Genomic DNA, 20,920 nt, shown 5'->3' with positions numbered 1-20,920 from the left:
AGAGCAGGTTCAGAGGGAGCCAGAGGCAGGAACACTTCCACCCCTTCGAGCTATGGAGAGCAGTAAAACCAGCAGGAAGGTCAGAACTCCTTTCCTCAATAAAAAACAGGGCTCTTTCTCTCTGAACTGCCCCTGCAGCACCCCCACACCTCAAAGCACAGGGCAACAGCCTCAACAACAGTTATGTCCAGTGGGAAACCAGGCAAGACAACACCAAGCAGATCTATTCACTGTCTCACCACAGACTCCACATTAGACTGGTCACTACTCCAATGGGAGGGACACAATTTTTTTTACAATCATGCAAAAACACAATTTTGACTTCACTGTGTCCTGCCCGTTCCAGCACTTGTTCAGATTCAATTCCTCCCCTTTATCTTTTCCTCCTCCCCTCTGTTATTTGTACAGGAATGGGTCTGGTACAGCTTCCCCAGAAAATTTAAGGAAGCAAATTTGGAAATTAACACAATGTTTGAAAACTGAAGCAGGGGAGGGGGGGAGAACATGCTAGAGCAGACTCAAATAAAGACCAATGTTAAATATTACTTAATGTTTTCTTTTATTTAAAAGATCATTCACAAAATACCATATCCATAAATTTATTTTGTTATGAAGCAGAATGTGTTAAGTGTTTGGAATTCTCTTCTTTTCCTTTTTTTTTTGTTTTGACATTTAAAAGTCAACTCTTGACTAGAGGTGAGTTTTTTTTATATGGGAATTTGTTCTTAAAAATCTTTTCCACATTGAAGATGTCAATAAGGTCAATTATTGGTTTGGAATACAACCACACAAATGCATGTCTGTCTTAAATTAAGTATTAGTGTTAGACAAATGGTTCTTATCTCAGAAGCAGATTAAGTGACAGGCAGAAGGAAGGAAAGAGCAGTTCTGTAAATTGCTGGGACTCTGACATTACAAAGGGAACTTCAGGGAAGGGGTTCACTACTAGCAGTGATGCTGCTGGCAGCCAAGCAGCCACGCTTCCAAACTCCTCTGGCAAGAGCTCCGGGTGCTGGCGGTGTGAGGAGAGCTCTCAGCACGAGAATCAGGGGCCCAGGATCTTCTCATGCATTGGACATACCCACACTGCAGTGTTACACACCCAGCTTTTGGTTTTGAAAATTAAGGACCTCTCTCCTTTTTGCTCCAGCCTCCCCCCGCCCCAGCAACTTCCTCACAACACTGGCAAGAAATATTTCAAGCAAAGAGAGATGCAGCAATTAAGAGATGCTTTTTTTTTACCCAAACTTCTACATGAAAAGAATCTAGAGCAGAATGATTTCTGATCTGCTCATTTTCAAGGTATTCTGAAAGCAGAGGTCTTAAAACTGTACACCACTGGGCAAAGAAATACAGGGGATAAAGGTGATTATATACTGCATGGCAAAGTATACACTCCTTAAACAAAAATAAAAAAGTCAATTTTATTTGTAGAAACTTTAAAAATTTACCAAACATGTAAAACCCAAAAAAAAAATAATATGTAAGCAGAAAGAGCCAGCGAGCAGTTGTGCTCAAACAGGCACATTTTTGCAGCACTAACCTTGAGCTCAGAGGTGCAGCACCATACCATTTTGAAGTCACCAGCCAGCCACCAGAGTCTGCTGGCAGAGGCTTTATCAATACTGATTCCACCACCTACTCACGAGGCTGCTCGTCAGCCTATTTTATTTGCATCTATTAAATTGATCCTTCCTGGTAACCTGTGTGAAAGGGCAGCTTTCCCCCCTTAGTTTCATAAGGGGCTCTGCTGTGTACAGTAACTATCATCAATTGTCATCAATGGTATTTCATTACTTGGTTAGAACTGGGAATTTCTCTGTTCAACTCATCTGGACCCTCCCAGTTTTCCTCTTCAGAGCCACAGCAATACAGAACGAGACATGCAGGTCAGAAGAGGAGCACTGAGGAAGGAAACAATACGGGGCAATAACTAAGTCTAACCTGTGCTTCTAAAGTAAAACAAACCCAGAAAGGAAGAAGTTGAAGCAGCACCATTGTCCAGAGACCTCCACGCTCGTGGAAGCAGCTACACTGCCTTATCTGCTGGCAACTGTGCTGCTTGGAAGGAAACAGAAGAGGGAAACTCAGCACAAAGCAGGCACTAGATACAGCAAAGCCAAGAACGTACTAAAAACCACTTGTTAACAGCTGACATGCATTCACAAGCTCTGTGTTTTCGGTTTCAAATAGGACAAATGCCAGATGGCAGGAATGGTAAACTGCAGGGTTGACATTCCAGCAGAGCTAGTCACTCTGTACTGTCTTGCTTTTTCTCCCGCCTCCCCATTCCCTCTCAACCCCAAACTCAGTCGTGCTCTTTTACTACTTCCTCTCGGGGCTTGGCTCCACCGAAGATAGCAGAGTTGGGGTTGGCTACTTGATTGAGGGGAGTAGCAACTGTTCGAGGTTTGAGCTGAAGTCGGGGTCGCTGTGCTCTTTCCTCTGAAAGAAAAAGCATCAAGGTTTTAAGAGGTCGCTGTGCTCTTTCCTCTGAAAGAAAAAACATCAAGGTTTTAAGATCTCTCTGTCAAGGGTAGTAGCTTTAACCTGATAAGGAAAGGAACGTTCCTTCATGAAGGAAGACCAAATTATAGAAGATATAAAGAGTTCACCTTCTGTTGGCTCTCTGAAGTCCATGGAAGACCCACGAAGGGGAGGCCCATCTCTGAAGCGACCGGTGCCACCACTTCCCATTGAGGCACCTGGTGGTCGCCGGTCTCCAGGGCGGGTTCCTCTACCCCGGCCTCCCAAGAAGTCATCATCTTTGAATCCTGAAGACGGAAGACAGTGAATTTAAAGAGCGTATTTTGCGATACTTTAAATCTAGGTTTTTATGCGGGTGACTGGAAAACCTTGCAAGCCACTGGTGGCAGTCCAAGATGATGCACCAAGAGCCTTTGTCTGTAGACAGATTGCTTCATGGATCTCTAACACATTCTAGAAGGGTCACACAAATTCCATTTGAAACCAAGTGTACTGTGCCACGTTCAGAAACCGCTTTATCCACCTAGAGGCTTATTGGAGAGTGGGTCATCAAGTGAGCTTAAAATAAGAGCTTCAGCTGCAATTTCAGACTGTGAACACCATTAGCTGAATTCAGAGACGCCACTACAAGTACCCAGAGTACTTCTCTAGTCAGGAGATCACACTGGCTACAGTCTCAGCATGAAATCTGCAGGAGCACAGCAAATGGGAAAATAGCTAGGGAGTAATGTTTTATAAGGACTGTATATTTCAAAGCCTTTGAAAAACGGAGCAAAATGCCAAGGCTTTTAGTTGTACTATAAACTGATTTACTAGACTAACTAAAGTCTGGGGAAAAACACCCTTCAGACTTTAAATATGAAACTGACTACATTGATTCTATGAATCAAATAATCAAGAACTGTCTGTCACTGGCCAGAGGTCCATTCTGTACCAATGACTGTCCCACAGTATCTCTCCAGGTACCCATCATCTGCAGTCAATGGGAGGAGGATATTTCAGGCTAACAGCACACCTAAGGGGAATATACTCAGTTTTTCAGAAGCTGCCTGGAAGAGAAAGTTGTTTTGCTCCCATTTTCGTTCCACTTCAGTATTTGGCAGAGTTGCAGAATCATCCCTTACTTGAGTGCCAAGCAACCATCTTTAAAGACTTGATCCAGAGCAAGACTGTACAACCTGAGAAGAAAAGCTTCTGTAGCAACTAAGACTTAAAGGCTGAATTTTTGGCTCGGAAATCACTCATCCAGCATCTAACATGCCGAAATGCATCCGCATTTGAAGAAGCTGCCAAAAAAAAGTACAAAGCTATGACACCAGAATGCTTAGCTACGGAGGCAGGTTAAGCACAGCGCTGTAGCAAGCTTCCTCTCTCCAGCACCACGCTTCAGTGCCATGCTGGTGGCAAGGGCACGCTTCGTTACCGCTCCTTCCACTTCGTCCATTCCACTCACGCAGAGACCAGACATTGCAAAGTTGCACTTGCCAACATCTCCCCATCAGAAAATGGACCAAACCCACGATTTCAGAGGACAAAAAGCAATTGTGTTAATGTCACCCTGGATTCTAATAGCTAGAAAATGACAGGAAGTGAAGAGCAAACTCACTGGCTCCATCACTACCTTCCGCTCCGCAAGCTCAGTCATTTGCTGCAACTTGCATTACTGTAATAGGTCTAAAAGTTTAGGAACATTTTGGATTTTCAAGAGCTTTGGAACACTAATGCATCTTTGGAGAAGTCAGTTGCTTCAGGATACAAATATAATGATGTCACATCTCATTAAGGTGAAAGCCTCTGCTCTGAAAGAATACAGCATCAGTTTTTCCACAGGATCTGTCTGTTTCTGCTACTATTCAGAAATGTACTTTGCCTCATGTTTGAGAAACGCTTAAAATCTAGACACCATAGACCAAGTAGTCTGTCATTTAGGATTATTTCATAACATTACAATCAAGACTCCTTCCTCTGTTATAAGGCAATGGATGATTCCCCTTGGAAGAATCCCACTGCAGCTGTGGGGCATCCAAAGTTGGCATACAGTAGATTCAATCAAAACAGTAACGGGGACAAAATGTAGCTGACATGAAAATGAGAACATTTCTGCGCCTTTTAGGCTGCCTTTCTGTAGAAGTGTTAATACTGATACCAGAATTGAAGTCATCTCTGGAATCCCATCCACCTCCTCTGGATTCTCGGGGACCTCCTCCCATTCCTAGGAAAAAAGCCACAATTGTGTTCAGGTCTGAAGCTGTGGGAAAGACTGATCAAGGGGACACCAAACCAAAGTTTCAGTCCTTCCACATCCAAAGTCATGCTGCTGGAAAAGCCTTTCATTTCAGTGCTACCCTGTTCCACTGCACAGGAACAAAAGGTCAGCTTAAGTTAACCAAGAATAAGTGGTCAGAAAGGTTTCTCTAATACACATTCGATGGAAAGCTTTAAGTGAGTCTAGTTCAATTAAGCTTTAACTTTAAAGCCTGTTTTACACTGGAACAGGAGATCAATGGTCCAAAATAAGTATTTTTTCCACTTGTGCTTACTTAGCTTACTCACTTTTCTTACATCACAATAAAATAGTAGCAGATCAGACTGTTGGGCTTATGATTGTCCTCTGCAAGACACCATACATTACTAAGGGTATTGGTCTCACTTCCTGGCCCAGGAGTGACAACGTGTTCAGCCTTTGGACACAAAGCACATCTATTCCAGACGTTTCAGGAGCGGCAGCAGCTAGGTAAGAAGTGTGTACATACATATAAAATTTCTCCTTCTTACATAATCTTCATATTTACTTGCATGCCTTGTCTTCGCATTAGTTAACACCAGAAGTCATAACTACAACCAATACATTTAAGAAGCTATTCAGAAAAATGTAAGTCACCTCTGTCATCGGGCCCGCCACCTTTTCTGAAGCCAAAGCCACCTTTATCCTGTTTTCTGCCTTCTGCTATGTCCACTCGGAGTGATCGATCACCCAAAAGCTGTGAAATAAAGGAGAGAATCTCTTCAGGATGTACCATATGGGCTGCCAAGAAGTTTGAGACTTGTGCTTATTTTTTATTTCACAAATTAATTGCAATATACTTACTGCACCATCATATGTAAGAGCTTCCTTGAGTGACTCCACTTCATCGAACTCTACGTAACAAAATCCTAAAAGAAGAACCTCACAAGTTAATACCAGCACTTTAAAAGGCCTCTGTAAGAAGCTACTCTTCCTGCATATCTGCTAATAGCCTCCCTTCTCTTTCAAACATGAGCTACAGTACAATAAGTGCAAGACACACATTGCTCAGACACCAAACATCAATGATGAATGCATTTACCTATGCCTAACAATGATGGGGACAAATCCTGAAATAGAACTCTGTATGGGCACTATGCAAATGCCAAGAGACTCATTAATTCCCTGTACAGGGACTTACAGGGTTCTCATTACAGATTAGATTTGATCTATGCCTTCAGACAGTTATTTAGCTGAATATTGACTTATGGTTACTAGTATTCTTAAACAAGAAACTCAAGTACCTGCTTGAGGTACTTGATTTTTGTGTCATCACATCTGATTGTGTCATCGCATCTTTTAGTAAATCTATTCCTTTTCTAAGACCCTCTGTCATCCGAATTAAGCCTTTTTCCCAGAAGCAACTTACAAATATACTACCTTTCCACTGGCCAATTCCAATGGAAATTAGATTTGCATCCTCTAAAACAATTATCTGAATGGCTTATCTACTTGCTCTTTCCCATCTATTAAAAAAAGACAAGGGTTGAAGCAAAAAGAGTCCTCTAAACTAAAGGAAGATTGTTTAAGTACTCAATACCTAACATGAATCTTAAGTGGGTCAGACACTTCAGCTTTGTACTAATTCATACAAAACAAACAAGGTTTGAGAAAGTGCTTTTATGGTAGGGCAAATATTGACTCTTGTCACTCAGGTTAGTTTGTATCTTAAGATGATGGAACTAACAGTGAATCTCATTCAAAGAAGATGTTTACTTGTTAGTGAATGAGAAACCTGCATAAGTCAACATAAAAACCAAACACATGTCAACAAACTAACTGCACTTTAGAGTAGCAACTGAAATCCCCTATTAAAGTGACACTAGAAGTCCCTAATTTTCTCCTATTAGTTAGCCAGAACAACTCTGAACACTCACCTTTAAATTTGTCTGTTTCCTTGTCTCTGACTAGTCGTACACTCCTTACGCTGAGATCCTTGAAGATGGCATCTATGTCTCCTTGAACGGTGTTGAAGGGTAGGTTTCCCACATAGGCTGTGAAGGGGGGTTCTGTCGGCAGCTCTTTCTGTTTGCGCGAACCAAGGCCACCCCCACGAGACCTGTTGGACAAAAGGACACTGTCTCTGGAACTGGACTCCCAACACAGCCAGTAACAGAGTACACAGCACTGCCCAGGTGCTCTTTGACTTCTTGGACATCGACTTTTCCACACCTTTGGATAGTTCTTCCTATCCCTTTACCTGTACCTGCCACCTCCAATATTGACCAACTCCTTTCTAGTATTACCTGATGCAGTATTTCAGTGGGAAAACAAATGAACAATATGTATAAATACATTACAGTTGAACTCAGCGACAAAGTGATGAATGAGTTTCTTTCTCATCCCACAATCCATTACAAAAAGCAACATAAGATGATCTCTACTGTCTCCTACTCAAAAACATTACTTCTTGAAATACACATCCTAGAGCAGATTTTAAGATTGATACATAGCAATGAAGAAATACTTGTCAGCTTATCCTGAAATTAAGCTGGATCCAATGCTTTTAACTAAATAGTATATTATCAGCATCCACTCCACGGTCATCTAAATTATTTCAGCAGCATTTATCTCAACAAAAACATCTTCTACCTTAATTTCTTGACATAACTGTCAGATATCCGGACTGGAATGCTTTGAGTTGAACACGTAATAAAAAACTTGGTTAAGCAAGGTGTTCTAAGGCAGAGAAACCAATTTCAGTGCTGTTTGGATGTTCACTTCTTCCTTTGTGTCTCATGAATTACAGGCTGAGGTAAATGAGTTTGTCTTTTCCTATCTTTCCTCTCAGTCTCAGTTAAGGCTATTGACATCAGTTGCTGATAAACTAGACTGTACCAGCTAAATTCTTTACTGTATTGATGTAACACATCTGTGTTAATTTCCTGTGGAGCCTAATCTTCTAAAGCTAATTTTGATCTCCTTTACAGAGAGCAAGATATGTACTGTGGGCACAAGGCAACCTTAAATTATAACTCCTGGACTTCTAGGCTCCAGGATGCCACTGTCACAACACCATTTTCCCCACCTAAACAATCTCTGACTTTCACCTGAGACACCCAGCTAATACTCTGCCCATGTTCTCTTCAACATCTTAATTTCACCGGGCTTTGTTCATGTCTGCTGTTTCCCAGAGGCATTTAAAAGCATGGTGGAACAAACTGTACCACACCAGGATTTGCTAGTGTGACACGGACTAATTAGATTTCTGCAGAGTCCTACCTAAAATACAGAAGGTCAAATCATTTTGTTATTTCTTTTTATTCTGGCTGGCTACACACAGCCAGAAAAATCCATCGGGCAAGCAATATACTTGTCTGCCTTTCTTTTTTTTCATTCCAGGATAAATATTTTATTACTTATGAACCAGATAATGCAGAAATCTTGAATAGGATTCCTTAACTCTTCCTAGGTAAGCCTGTCATTTGTGCCTTTTTATGGCAGCAGCTCCATGCAGGAGTCATTTGTCATCAACACACTATATCAGCATGCTGCTAAATGTACTAGAATCACAACCTACATATCTTTAATTAGTGTCCACCCAGGTTTGTATTTTAGCATTTTTTGACAATATTCCTCATATGCCTTTGTCTCATTAACAAGGCAGAGTAAAAAACATAGTGGAGAACTACAGCTGCTATAGTTGGGTGCTCTGTATGCATAGCAGAATCAGCTTTAGTAACAAGACTAAGTTTTAAGGAGGAACTCCAAGAAAGCCGAGTTGCTCTTCTATAGAATTCCATAATATGTAGAATCAGTTCCATGCCTTTGTCCCTAATTCTCACCTATGGTCTTACAAACAGCTACTAAAATACCATAATATTTAATTTGCAGCCAAAAAATCTTAGTTTTTATGTTCTTATAGAACATAAAAATTACTTCAGCTGCATTTAAAAGGAGCATTCTCTCCTTCTACACATCCTCACCCAGTTTTTTTGGGCTGCCAGTCATCCAGCTCAGTAAGCTGATTCACCTAGAAACTCACCCTGAAGTTGTATTCTCAGCCAGATCAACAAGGTGATCTGGACAACTGCAAAGAACACTCATGCCAACACAGGAAGGAAAATGAAAACAAGGGCCTGCACTACAGCTTTCAACAGCAACCTCCACTCAGATCAATTTGAGCTGCTTCTGAAACCACACCCTCAAGTTAGCAATTCCCAGAAGAATTTTTTGCTCTACAGACAAACCTAGTTTCTATCACAGCACACAAGAACTTCACACAGTGCCTGTGTGGAAATCCATGCCCTATTGTGCAATCCCTACTGATACGAAGGCAGAAAATGAAGGATTATTTTTGAATTTGATCCATTAAGGCCTCAGTTATCAAATATATAGCTATATATTTAGTATTTTATCTTCCATTTGAATAACAGGAAAGGCCAATAACCAGGTTCCAAACTAAGTCTCCTACAGAATCTAGGTATAGCAACACAAAAAGAAATGTTTCTAAACTTCCCTACAGTTTTTCAACACTGCAACAGTGTGTGAGGGGGAATAAATAAAAAGGCTGACTTCAGCAACCAAACAATGAGATTGAAAGATGATGCTCTCATTTGTAACAAAATAGGACAAAAGTCAACTATAATTAAAAACATCTCTGAAATACGTGAACCGGGTCACACCAAAGTGTTAAATGGATATCTGTGTTTCCCACTCAGTGTAACTTTTGCTCATTAGGTAATAATTATGTCATCTTAATGTGGGAATCTGAAACAATTATTTGATTTCTTTTGCAGAAAGCCAAAGCAGAAAAGTAAAGAGGAAACTTGGTTCTAGCAAATGCAGATGCAAACCCCCCTATCGTTAGACTTGCTTTTTGGTGGACTCAATTAAATGACATCATAATGCTATATTGGGGTGAAAAAACAACAATCTATCATTTTGAAGTTATTCTTTTAGAAGGTTAAGTTGCTCTCTCCAGAAAACAAGATCTGTCAAAAGTTTAAAAACAATGAATATTTTGAAAGTCAATATTTGAATTTAATAGCCTTTCACTAAGGATTAAAACAATAGCTCAGTATTTATCTTTTTGCACAGCACAGAGACAACAGCCCAACTGGACTCCAACATTAGTGCTTTACCAGAGGCAACACAAGGCTCAGCAGGATGCAAGTTTTGCTGAAACTCTCCAAGATGACAACTCTTAAATATATACCCAATTTATTCAAGCAATCCAGTACATCTCTAAAAGTAAGCATTAGATGTCCACAACAAAAAGCTTACCCAAGTCTAAAAATGAGGAGACATTTATTAACACTAAATTGGTAAGACACAGGATCCAAAATGCCAGAAGAATAAGGACTAACTCTCCATTTTCACTTATACAGCCCTTCAGCAGATTAATCTTAACCTTTGAGTAAAGTGCCCAGCATTAAGCCCAGTGCATAAAGCCACACCCAAATAAACAGCCTACCAATTAGTCAGGAGTGATAAATACTCCGTCTTCTTCAACTTTCAGAAGCTCTACAGATGTTTAGAGAGTTTTAGCCAGGCCTCCATATGTTTAAGCATAGGGGGTTTTTTTGTGTCAAGTTTTGGGCACCAAAACACTTACCAAAAGGCTTTTCTAGTAAGCCTTCTGTTATTAGAGGTGAGCAGCATGCTTTGCATCTGGAATAAAGTGACTTCTGCATACCCTAGTATTATGCTTCAGCTCTTTATCAGCACATTACTAGTACACTAGCAAAATCCCCTGTCTTGTCACACTATGGTCATATTCTGTTGCTCTTCCACCATAATTCTGAAGTGTATGAGAAAGATATATATGAATATATATAACATATATGTTAGAACTGGTGGGGCACTACTGTTTTCCTTCTATCACACTGAAATCCTATGCTCACTTTCTATGCAGACCAAAGGTTATGCAAAATGCAACTTCCACAAAAACTATTAGATCTTAACTGGGTTTACGCTATTTTTACAGTCCTGGAGAACCTAAAAAATGAGGAGGAGTCACTCTTAAGTTAACATGAGATCCTTTAATCAGAACCTTCAAGAGGAACAGTGATGTTTTCATTACACTACATATATTACAAGACTTCATACAAAGCAAAGACCTGTTAAGGTCTGGAATTGTGAATTAGCTGTTAATAACATACTAGTAATGGTGATAAATGCAACTAGGAATTGCACTCTAATAGTAGCATCTGATGGCTAAAACTACAGCTAATTCAGAAGAAGTATATTTTGTCACCTGCAAAGGCATCTACTAATCAGCAAGATGCCTTTACTTCACCAAAACAAGGATACGCATCTTGCCTGAGAGAAACTTTAAGTACTCTGCTAAAGAAATCTGAATATGAAAGTAACATTTTAACTTTAATTTTGTTACTTCATAGAAAGGGCCTACATTGACTAGGGCAGACTGAATAGTAACATCTGAATTTATTATGTGTGTCAAGTGCTACTTCAGGCTGCTGTCAAGGTTATTTGTTACAGAATTCTAAAAAATAACAGAACCGTAAGTTCTTGTTACACTCCTTAAGATTTATTCACAAAGACAGTTTATTTTATAGATTTATGCCTACTATTTTATTTTAGCACACTCAACAATTTGTATGGCACTAGCCCTCAAAAAAACCAATTGCTAACTGCATCCTCCTAACCTGATTCAAGACAAACTTCATAATTGCTGGTTATTGTTTTTGAAGCTCCTCCCCCATATGTACTCTCCAGCAAAGAGAGAGAGACAAGCCTTATTCCTAAGGATCAGGGATTTGGAGTCAGCACCCGGAGCCGCGGATAAGGCAGGAGGGCGCCTCACAGCCTTCCCCGGCCAGAGGCACCACAAAGCCCTCCCGCCCACTCCCCGCCGCAGGCATCACAATGCTGCCCGCTCCCAGGGGCACCTCGCCGTGCCGAGCTCGACCCGCCCGAACAGGGGCTTCTCGCTTCCCTACAGTCTTACACAGGAAGCTCCCTCCTCCCATCCCCCGATCTGTCCCTGCAGGAGCTCCTCACGGCCTACCTTGGCGCTGGCCCAGCACCTCCCTAAATCTCCCCCCCCCTCCAGTCGCCTCCGGGCCGGCGGGAACACAGCGACACCCTCCTTCTCCTCCCGCCCCTTCCCGACGCTCCCAAGCCTCCAGGCCCTAAACCTTGCGGCACTCGCCCCGCGTAGCCAGGGGCCGGCCGCTTCCCTCTCCCGGGACACCACAATTTCCTCCTCCTCGCCTCACAAAGCGTGCCCACCGCGGCCGGAGGGAAACGCGCCCCGCCGGCCTAACCCCCGTCCCCTAGAGAAAGGGAGGCGGCGAGGCACGGCGGGCCCGAAAGGCTCCTAGAGGCAGCGTCCCCGCGTCCCCCTCTGCGCCCGCCCCCCCGCCATGCCCGCCCGCCATCTCCACAGGGAAAGGGGCAGGCTAGGCCCTGCGCGGCCGCGCCCCCTCCTCGCCCGGCCGGGGGGGCTCGGGCCGCCACTCCCTCCTTCCCTTCCCGCTCCGGGGGGAGCCCTTAGCGCTCCCCATGTCCCGGTGCAGCCCGCAGCGCCGCGCTCACCCCCGGCCGCCGCCGAAGCTGCTGTAGGCCCGATCGTCGTAAGGATCAAAATCCGCCATCGCCACCTCAGCCTCCTCCCCGTGCGAGCGTGACAGGACCGCGCCCGCAGGACCCCGCGCCGCTTATATACGGCGGAGCCCGGGCCAGGGCTGCCCCTGGCGGTGCCTGTCTCCAGCTTCACGCCCCGCCGGGGCTGTCCGCGCTACTGCCTGTCGGGAAGGCCCAGCGTCTGGGCGCTCCCCCGCCACCGTCACAGTCGCCGGCCGGGCCGGGCTGGGCCAGCCCCCGGTACGGGCTGCGGGGTCGGGCCGGGCGGTTATTGGTGGCAGGAGCCGAGGCCTCTGGCTTGAAGCGTGCTGTAGCCGGCCCGGTGCGTTCGTCTCTGTCCCCAGATCGCCTTGGGGTCGCTGCGGGTAGGATGAGAGGCAGAGGTGGCTGGTGCTGCGGGCGTTATGCTTGTTCGCTGCGCTCCTGCGGCTGGCGGGAGAGGAGCTGGGGAGGCAGGCAGCACACGGGCACAGTCTTTGCGTGACCGCCGGAGAATAACGCTGTATTTTGTTGTAAATAAAGACAACAGGCCGATTTGTGGAGCTGATTTATTACCTTTTTCTAGGCCATTTATTTCAGGCTTTATAATAAAACTGCAAGATGTACAGATTCTCATGTGACAACCAGTTGTGCCAATGCACCTCAGTGTCCCTGTGACCCCCCCCGGCTGGAGCACGGGTGACGGGGACAGGAATATGGCACTGAGGGAGCACTGGGCTGAGGAGAAGCCGCTGGGATGAGGAGAGCCCGGGCTGATGAGGGGTGCCTGGGGCTGAGGAGAAGCTGCAGCCCTGAGGGAGCACAGCGCTGAGGAGAAGCCATGGCACTGAGGCTTCCTGAGGGGAGTGCAGGGCTGATGAGAAACTGTGGCACTGATGAGAAGCCGCCATCCTGAGGGACCGTGGGGATAAGGAGAAGCCATGGTGCTGAGGGAGTGCGGGTCTCAGGGGAAGCCATGGTGCTGAGGAGAAGCCATGGCACCAAGGGAGCATGGGCTGATGAGAAACCATGGCACTGATGAGAAGCCTCCATCCTGAGGGAGTGTGGGGATGAGGAGAAGCCACGGCGCTGAGGGAGCATGGCCCCGAGGAGAAGCCATGGCACTGAGGGGCAGCCACAGCGCCAAAGGATGTGAGGCTGAGGAGAAATCATGGGGCTGAGGGGACAAGGGAGGCCACAGCCTGGTGATGGTGACAGGCCTGTGGCACTGAGAAGCTATGACCCTGAGGAAGCACGAGGCTGAGGAGAAGCCAATGACACTGAGGAGAAGCCGTGGGGCTGAGGAGAAGCCGTGGGGCTGAGAAGCTGCAGTGCTGAAAGAGCCAGGCACTGAGGGGAGCGTGGGGCTGAGGAGAAGTCATGGTGCTGAGGAGAGCCCGAGGCTGAGAAGCTGAGGCCCTGAGGGAGCACAGGGCTGGAGGAGAAGCCACGGCCCTGAGGAGAAATTGCGGGGCTGAGGGGACAGGGGAGGCCACAGCGCTGAGGAGAAGCCGCGACCCTGAAGGGACCATGGGGCTGAGGGGACACCATGGCGCTGAGGAGAAGCTGCGGCACCGAGAAGCCACGATCCTGAAGGGACCACGGGGCTGAAGGGAAGCCATGGTGCTGAGGAGAAACCGTGACCCTGAAGGGATCACAGAGCTGAGGGGAAGCCATGGCGCTGAGAAGCCGCGACCCTGAAGGGACCACGGGGCTGAGAAGACGCCATGGCGCTGAGGAGAAACCGCGGGGCTGACAGGCCCGTGGCGTGGCGGAGAACGCGCGGGGCTGAGGGGACGGAGGAGACCGCAATCTGCCGGGGTTGGCGAGACCGCCCCCGAGCGGGCCCCGCTGCCCCGGAAGAGGCGGGCCGGGCGGCGGACGGCGGCAGCCCACGTGTGGCGCCATGGCGGAGATGGAGGGTACGGGCGCCGGTGTGGTGGCCGACCCCCACGGAGTGCTGCGGCAGGGCCGCGTCTTCCTCGACTTTTTTTGGGACATCGCCAGCCCGGAGCGGGAGGTGCGGCTGGCGGCCACCGAGAACCTCCTGCGGCACTTGCGGGAGGGCAGGAAGGTGAGGTGGGATGGGGCCGGGGCGGCCGGAGGGGCTGCGGGTTGGGACAGGGGCACGGCAGGGCTTGCCATTGTGGGGGGAGCCCGGCAGCCCCGCGGGTTTCGGAGGAGCATGGGCACCGCTAGAGCTGGAGGTCTGTTTTTCAGGACGATGAGCTGAAGTACGCTCTCAAGCGTCTGGTGGAAGGACTGGGAGCCACCCGGCAGGCCGCCCGCCCTGGCTTCAGCTTGGCCCTGGCGCAGGTCAGTATTTCCCAGAGGGGAGCAGAGCGCTCTGCGGCCCCTCACCAACCCCTGTCAGCTCCTGGCGTCCTGCTTTGCTGCTTTTAAGGAGGCTGGAAGGCTCCTGCAGCTTCCCTGGCAGCTTCTGCATGCAGGTGGCAGAGAAGGCTCTTGCAGTGAGCATAGGAAAGCTGTGCAGTTTTAAATGGTGCTAGTTTCTTTTAGAAGCACTTACAAAGATGTAAGCTCTACCAATATCACGCTTGTGCTGCAGAATTGCAGCACAGAATTGCTCAGTCCTGCTTCAAGAACTGTCCTTAATTTGCAAACTTTGACCGCATTTTCAAATATACTGCATTTAGAGCTGTTGTGACTTCTTAAAATTGACTTTCTCCTGGTGTTGGGCTGTTTTTGTGGGAGATCAGAAAGACAACCCTTTAATGTACACTTCAAAGTTTGGGGGTTTTTTTGTCTCTCTGCTGTTTGAGTCTGTAACACAGCAAAGAGTCCCAGCAATTGGCATCACCAGTGGGATCTGACCTCATATCAGCTCAGAAGCTGATAATGCAGAAAAGCCTGTATTCTTCCCACTTATATCAGGCTTTGCCTGATGAAGTTTCATTGCTTCTGTTATAGGGTTGTGCATTTGCAGCAAAATGTTCTCATTAATAAACCTGCTAAGCTATATATGGGTTAAAACAAAAAAAAAAAGGAGTGCCAGCAGGTATATTTATGTCTACTCTAGTTCCTATTCTGACACATCTACTGCTCTAGTTGTCTCTATTCTGGCCTAATAAAGCAGCACATCTGCTGCTATGCTGAACAACTGTTCAGCTCTCTTTTGGCTGAACTCGATAAAACTTCATAAAATGGAAGAACCGCAAACTGAGCTATTCCATCCATCTCCTCAGGTTTTACAGGCTTTTGAGGAAATCCCATTGTGCAGTGTCCTGGAACAGATAAAAGAAAGACACAGTCTGGAAAAGGGGAAAAAGGTGAGTCGGCTTATAGCAGTGATAGCTAGTTTAAATAAACCTTTCTCTCTTCTTTGAAGGATTGGTGTCTGTATAGTATAGTTTTGGGTTTCTGGCTAAGGCAAATGACCATAATGAAATAATGGAGATGTTTGTAAAAACTGGAAGTTGATGACATTGTCATCTGGCCCTGTTTTAGCTGAGATTCGTTTGTGTGACAGAAAGATAATCCAGGATAGTTCTTAAACACCATGCAGGGGGTTGCTTTTCAGTGTGTTATCTTCATAAGTCAGGGTGTTCAGGACTAGATCTTCCAACAATCTTGTTCCACTGAGCTATAGCTGAAAATGAAATCTAACTGCTTGGTGGGGTGGATTTTTAACAGTCTTTTTTTTTTTTCTCCCTTTTCAGAAACTTGTGAAAAATGCTGCTTTTGGAAACTTTTTTGGAGTTATGGCTCTGTTTCAATCTGGCCGGCTTATCAAGGTAACATTACCATTGTTATGTTGTTTGTCATTACTGGTTCTAGGGCTGTCTGAAGTGAAGAGAGGATCTAGAGAGAAAGGCTAGTGGATGAGATGGCACTTGAAGCATCAAGTTTGGTTCATTTCTTTTGCATTATCCCTAGGCTTTTTGTGCCTTCCCTGTTTAGAACATAGGAACTGTGTCAGATAGTACAGGGGGTTCCTACCTCTCCTGGAAGGAAGGGATCTCTTGTCATATATATCCAGAGAACGCTGTTTTGGGGAAAGCTGAGTGGCCTCTCAGGAAGGAATTGTGTAGATTTCTTACTACAAGTAGACTTAAGGGTCTCAAGAGTGGATTATTACCTGAGCCTCCAGCTTAATCTTTGATATATGTCCTCTGTTTTTGGCTTATCTTTCCTTTCTAGGACCAGAAGGCTCTGTTGGAGAGCATCCAGCTTCTGCAGCAGCTGGTACATCACCAAACACACCTCAGAGATCTCCCTCGCAAAACTCTCATTGACATCATCTCTGAGGTATGGCCACAGTACATGGTGGGTGGGAGGAGGGAGGACTTTGCTTTGGAGACTGCTTTTTCCTTAGTTTGTTCATAGTTAAAAGGGGGTGTATGTGGAAGAGTTGAGTTTCAACTGTGGAAGCTGTTTTCTATATTATCTGTGGGCAGATGCTTTTATTCAGGGAAGAATGCTCTGGTTTAACTTAAGCTGATTTTATCACGGATAAACCCAGTCTGTTTTTTTCCCAGTTGACTTACTTGGGTGGTACATTAGACTCTTTGCTCTTTGGGATAGAAGTATGCTGAAGGCTCTGGACAGCAAATGTTCTTTTTTATGCTCTGAGCCTGGACCTAAGGTTGAATTTTGAGTTGTTGGGGTTGAAAGGATGTAGGGAGCTCTGAGCCTGGACCTAAGGTTGAATTTTGGGTTGTTGGGGTTGAAAGGGTGTAGGGACGTGGTGGAAAGGAACTCTTGAGTGTGTAGTAAGGAAGAGAGTTCGTTTATTTCCTTTTTTTTTGGTGGATATTGTTTGTAGACGTGAAGACTAACAGCACTGAATCAAAATTAAATAATGTTTTATATGAAAGTGTTCTGGGTCATTTAGCCTTGATGCTAGGTTTAAATGTATTTTGAATCCAGTCTTTAAAAAATACAAATTAAAGCAGTTTTGGTGCGTTTCTTATTGATGAAAGTGTTGATCTGGTTGTTTCCCAGCAAATCCTATTGAAACAAGTAACTTATTTTTGGGGAATGTAATTAAAAGCACAAGAGTGTTTCTTCCTCCCTGGGCTGAAGGGTTATACAGACAGGAGCAGTCAGACAGCAAGAGAACAACTACAGCTGGAGTAGGTTGACCAGAATTGCTGTCTGATGACAACATCATTCTACTACACCTGGGGACTGTATGGCAGTACTGGACACATCCATTATTTATTTTTGCCGTAAAGACTATATCTAAAGTTTCAAGAACACTGCAAACTTTTACTAAAATGCCTGACAATGCAGATATTTTAATACATTACACAGCAAGTTACTAAAACATCCTCAGATGTTTCTCGTATGCTCTCACCTTCATTCCTGTCTAGGTTCCTGAAACTGTGTTTGAGGAGGTTCTGTTTGGCATCTTGCAAAGTGACCTCGCTTCAGCCTTCACATCTCCAGACAACCTGCACCTTTTGCTCGTGGGCATGCAGAAGTTCCCCGGTGTTCTGAAACCTCGAAATCTGAAGAAGCTGTTTGGCTCATCTACTGTTGTAAATGAGGAAAATATCCCCAGGTAAGTTCTTAAATAAGGGGCGCTAAATGCAACGTTCTTGGTCTCTTGGCTAGCAGTGAAAGAAATGTGGCTTTCATTCTGATACCTCTCTGTATTTGCATCTGCAGGTGCTGTTAAGGGTTAGGTGCTAACAGTTATGCAGGTTCCCAAATTATAGCACTCTCATTTCTCCCAAGAGGCGCAGCCTGCAGTGCTCAGGAGATGTTCTGTGTCCTTCAGCAGGATGAACTTGGCCTTCAGCAGTCCCCTTCCTCTGAGATCTCTCGCATTATTTTCTTTCTTCTTCTAGACTTGTAGAGCTTCTGCAAAGCGTTGCCAAATCTGAGAAGAAGGACAAGAAGTTGCCCAGTGTAGCATTTGATTTGCTACAAGTTTCACTGAAAGAAGGTGCCTTTGAACTGTTCTGGAAAGAAGGTGTAGAGGATGGGCTATTGAAGGAGAAATCAGGACCTACGAGGTTTGTCTGAAGTGGTTTGTTGTTTTCCATATTATCCTTTTATTTCTTGTCCCAGTCTCCAGAAGCTCCTGCCCTGGGGTAGGATGGAGCACATGGTTTCTCATGAACAATGTAAGAACTCTTGCTTTTGGTTATTTAGGTATTAATGAGAAATCTAGGAGTTAGTAAGATTTCTCTTAGAATTGTGATATATAACAAATTTGGGGTTAAATTTAACTAGGACAGCACATAAAAGTGGTGCACCTCATTGGGTATAGAGGTGTCTTAAATCTACTGCAGTTGAGTCTTGTTTTACTTGGCTTGGTTAAGTCTGAAAATACCCTTTGTATGCTCAACAGTGTTGCTTTTTTAGCCTGATTTCCTGCAGAAACGAGGCTGGTGCTGTCTGTCTAATAACTCCTGAGCTCATGGGGCAATTCTGATTAAATTTGATAGCAAGTTGCTGCTATCAGCAAGTTGCTAAGTAAATTTGCATAGTCAAAACCTAAGTATGTATTTATTAGGCTCATGGAAATAAATATCTGGGGAGAAGAGATCCAGAAAGTGGATCAAGGAAGGAACTGCTGGTGAGGATTCTAGACAGCAGCGGATCTGCTATGGGGAGAGATCTTAGCAGCTATCCTGGTCAGAGGAAGTGCTTTATTCTGATTAAATTTGATAGCAAGTTGCTGCTATCAGCAAGTTGCTAAGTAAATTTGCATAGTCAAAACCTAAGTATGTATTTATTAGGCTCATGGAAATAAATATCTGGGGAGAAGAGATCCAGAAAGTGGATCAAGGAAGGAACTGCTGGTGAGGATTCTAGACAGCAGTGGATCTGCTACGGGGAGAGATCTTAGCTATCCTGGTCAGAGGAAGTGCTTTGGGCAGTAAGATTTTTTGAACACAGGATCCATGAATTTTAGACTCGTGCCTTCCTGTGTGCTCCGTGTCTCCTGCCCCACCACTTCTTCTCTGTCTTACCCTTGCGTGTGGCTTTTCTGCTGTGCCTCTACCTGAGGGAATTTTCTTTGTTTCCACTCAGTTACATGTGCTACCGGTTGCTGGGCAGTGCTCTCCCCTTGTTATCTCTGGATCAGCTACAGGTGGTTCTCAAAGGGAAGGTGATGCAGCACTATGGAGAACACATGGTAACGACTCAGGTGGGTCTTCTGAAAGTAATTCTGCTCAGGGCTAAAGACCCCACCCTGAGCAGAAGTCTTCTCCACCCCCTTTTCTAGTTTCACGTTGTCTTTTATTAAAAAGTTTATGTAATTTTAGACCTTGGACTCTTCCTAAAAGTAAGGTGGTTGTATGACCACTGGTTGCAGTGGGCTGAGCATAAACTGTATTTAATCATCATTGCCTATTTCTGTATTTTTGTTCAGACTTATATTAAGGGTTTTGAAATTGTTCAGCACTGACCCACCTGCTTTCAGTGATGTTGCTGAGAAAGTTCTAACGATGGGGGAAGCAGAGCCCTCAGCATATTGGCAATGTCATGTGTCATCCTTTAACAGTCCTTTTGATTTGTGTGTCCAGAAACTCCTTTTTGTCTGTCATTGTGCTGGGTGTTACATGAACATTTGAAGGCAAAGACAAAAAGGGACAGCTCATGCTTTTCTCTGTGTTAATGCTTTTTTCAATAAGAACATCTGAGGTTTAAGCATGAATTTTATTTGGGAATTGGATTTTTGGAACTCCTCTTTCTCCTTCCCTCCTGGGAAGCCAGAAAACACAGTCCTGCAATAAAGGGAAGAAGAATAAAAGGGGAATACTGATAAAAAAAGGCTTTGGCTTGTTGTTTTTTGAAAGAAATGTGGCTTTCATTCTGATACCTCTCTGTATTTGCATCTGCAGGTGCTGTTAAGGGTTAGGTGCTAACAGTTATGCAGGTTCCCAAATTATAGCACTCTCATTTCTCCCAAGAGGCGCAGCCTGCAGTGCTCAGGAGATGTTCTGTGTCCTTCAGCAGGATGAACTTGGCCTTCAGCAGTCCCCTTCCTCTGAGATCTCTCGCATTATTTTCTTTCTTCTTCTAGACTTGTAGAGCTTCTGCAAAGCGTTGCCAAATCTGAGAAGAAGGACAAGAAGTTGCCCAGTGTAGCATTTGATTTGCTACAAGTTTCACTGAAAGAAGGTGCCTTTGAACTGTTCTGGAAAGAAGGTGTAGAGGATGGGCTATTGAAGGAGAAATCAGGACCTACGAGGTTTGTCTGAAGTGGTTTGTTGTTTTCCATATTATCCTTTTATTTCTTGTCCCAGTCTCCAGAAGCTCCTGCCCTGGGGTAGGATGGAGCACATGGTTTCTCATGAACAATGTAAGAACTCTTGCTTTTGGTTATTTAGGTATTAATGAGAAATCTAGGAGTTAGTAAGATTTCTCTTAGAATTGTGATATATAACAAATTTGGGGTTAAATTTAACTAGGACAGCACATAAAAGTGGTGCACCTCATTGGGTATAGAGGTGTCTTAAATCTACTGCAGTTGAGTCTTGTTTTACTTGGCTTGGTTAAGTCTGAAAATACCCTTTGTATGCTCAACAGTGTTGCTTTTTTAGCCTGATTTCCTGCAGAAACGAGGCTGGTGCTGTCTGTCTAATAACTCCTGAGCTCATGGGGCAATTCTGATTAAATTTGATAGCAAGTTGCTGC

At 44.8% G+C, this 20,920-nt stretch overlaps 2 protein-coding genes across 3 annotated transcripts in view; one reads left to right on the top strand and one right to left on the bottom strand.

Moving 5' to 3' along the window:
• Window positions 1-535: 535 nt before the first annotated feature.
• On the bottom strand, window positions 536-12,415 carry EIF4H (eukaryotic translation initiation factor 4H). 2 transcript variants are annotated; one of them, XM_014953178.1, is made up of 7 exons: window positions 12,275-12,415; window positions 6,649-6,830; window positions 5,576-5,640; window positions 5,369-5,468; window positions 4,634-4,699; window positions 2,616-2,774; window positions 536-2,445 (listed from the first exon to the last, which is right to left on the bottom strand). In XM_014953178.1, exons 1-7 carry the CDS (start codon window positions 12,331-12,333, stop codon window positions 2,309-2,311), a joined length of 768 nt encoding a protein of 255 aa, XP_014808664.1. In that variant the 5' UTR covers window positions 12,334-12,415; the 3' UTR covers window positions 536-2,308. The 2 variants fall into 2 exon arrangements, with proteins under 2 accessions (XP_014808664.1, XP_014808665.1); XM_014953179.1 differs by lacking the exon at window positions 4,634-4,699.
• A 1,768-nt stretch (window positions 12,416-14,183) lies between these two features.
• The window catches only part of MYBBP1A (MYB binding protein (P160) 1a), a 72,516-nt gene continuing 65,779 nt past the window's right edge, over window positions 14,184-20,920 (top strand). Inside the window, exons 1-8 of the mRNA XM_014952982.1 lie at window positions 14,184-14,375; window positions 14,522-14,617; window positions 15,508-15,591; window positions 15,982-16,056; window positions 16,463-16,570; window positions 17,638-17,828; window positions 18,118-18,285; window positions 19,310-19,427. Coding sequence (XP_014808468.1) covers window positions 14,208-14,375; window positions 14,522-14,617; window positions 15,508-15,591; window positions 15,982-16,056; window positions 16,463-16,570; window positions 17,638-17,828; window positions 18,118-18,285; window positions 19,310-19,427 — 1,008 coding nt within the window. The 5' untranslated portion in view covers window positions 14,184-14,207. The remainder of the gene's footprint in view (window positions 14,376-14,521; window positions 14,618-15,507; window positions 15,592-15,981; window positions 16,057-16,462; window positions 16,571-17,637; window positions 17,829-18,117; window positions 18,286-19,309; window positions 19,428-20,920) is intronic.

Source organism: Calidris pugnax, unplaced genomic scaffold (genome assembly GCF_001431845.1).
Source record: "Calidris pugnax isolate Ruff unplaced genomic scaffold, ASM143184v1 scaffold133, whole genome shotgun sequence".
Lineage (NCBI taxonomy): Eukaryota > Metazoa > Chordata > Aves > Charadriiformes > Scolopacidae > Calidris > Calidris pugnax.
The sequence above is the reverse complement of the archived record's forward strand: the minus strand, read 5'-3'. Positions and strand labels throughout refer to the sequence as shown.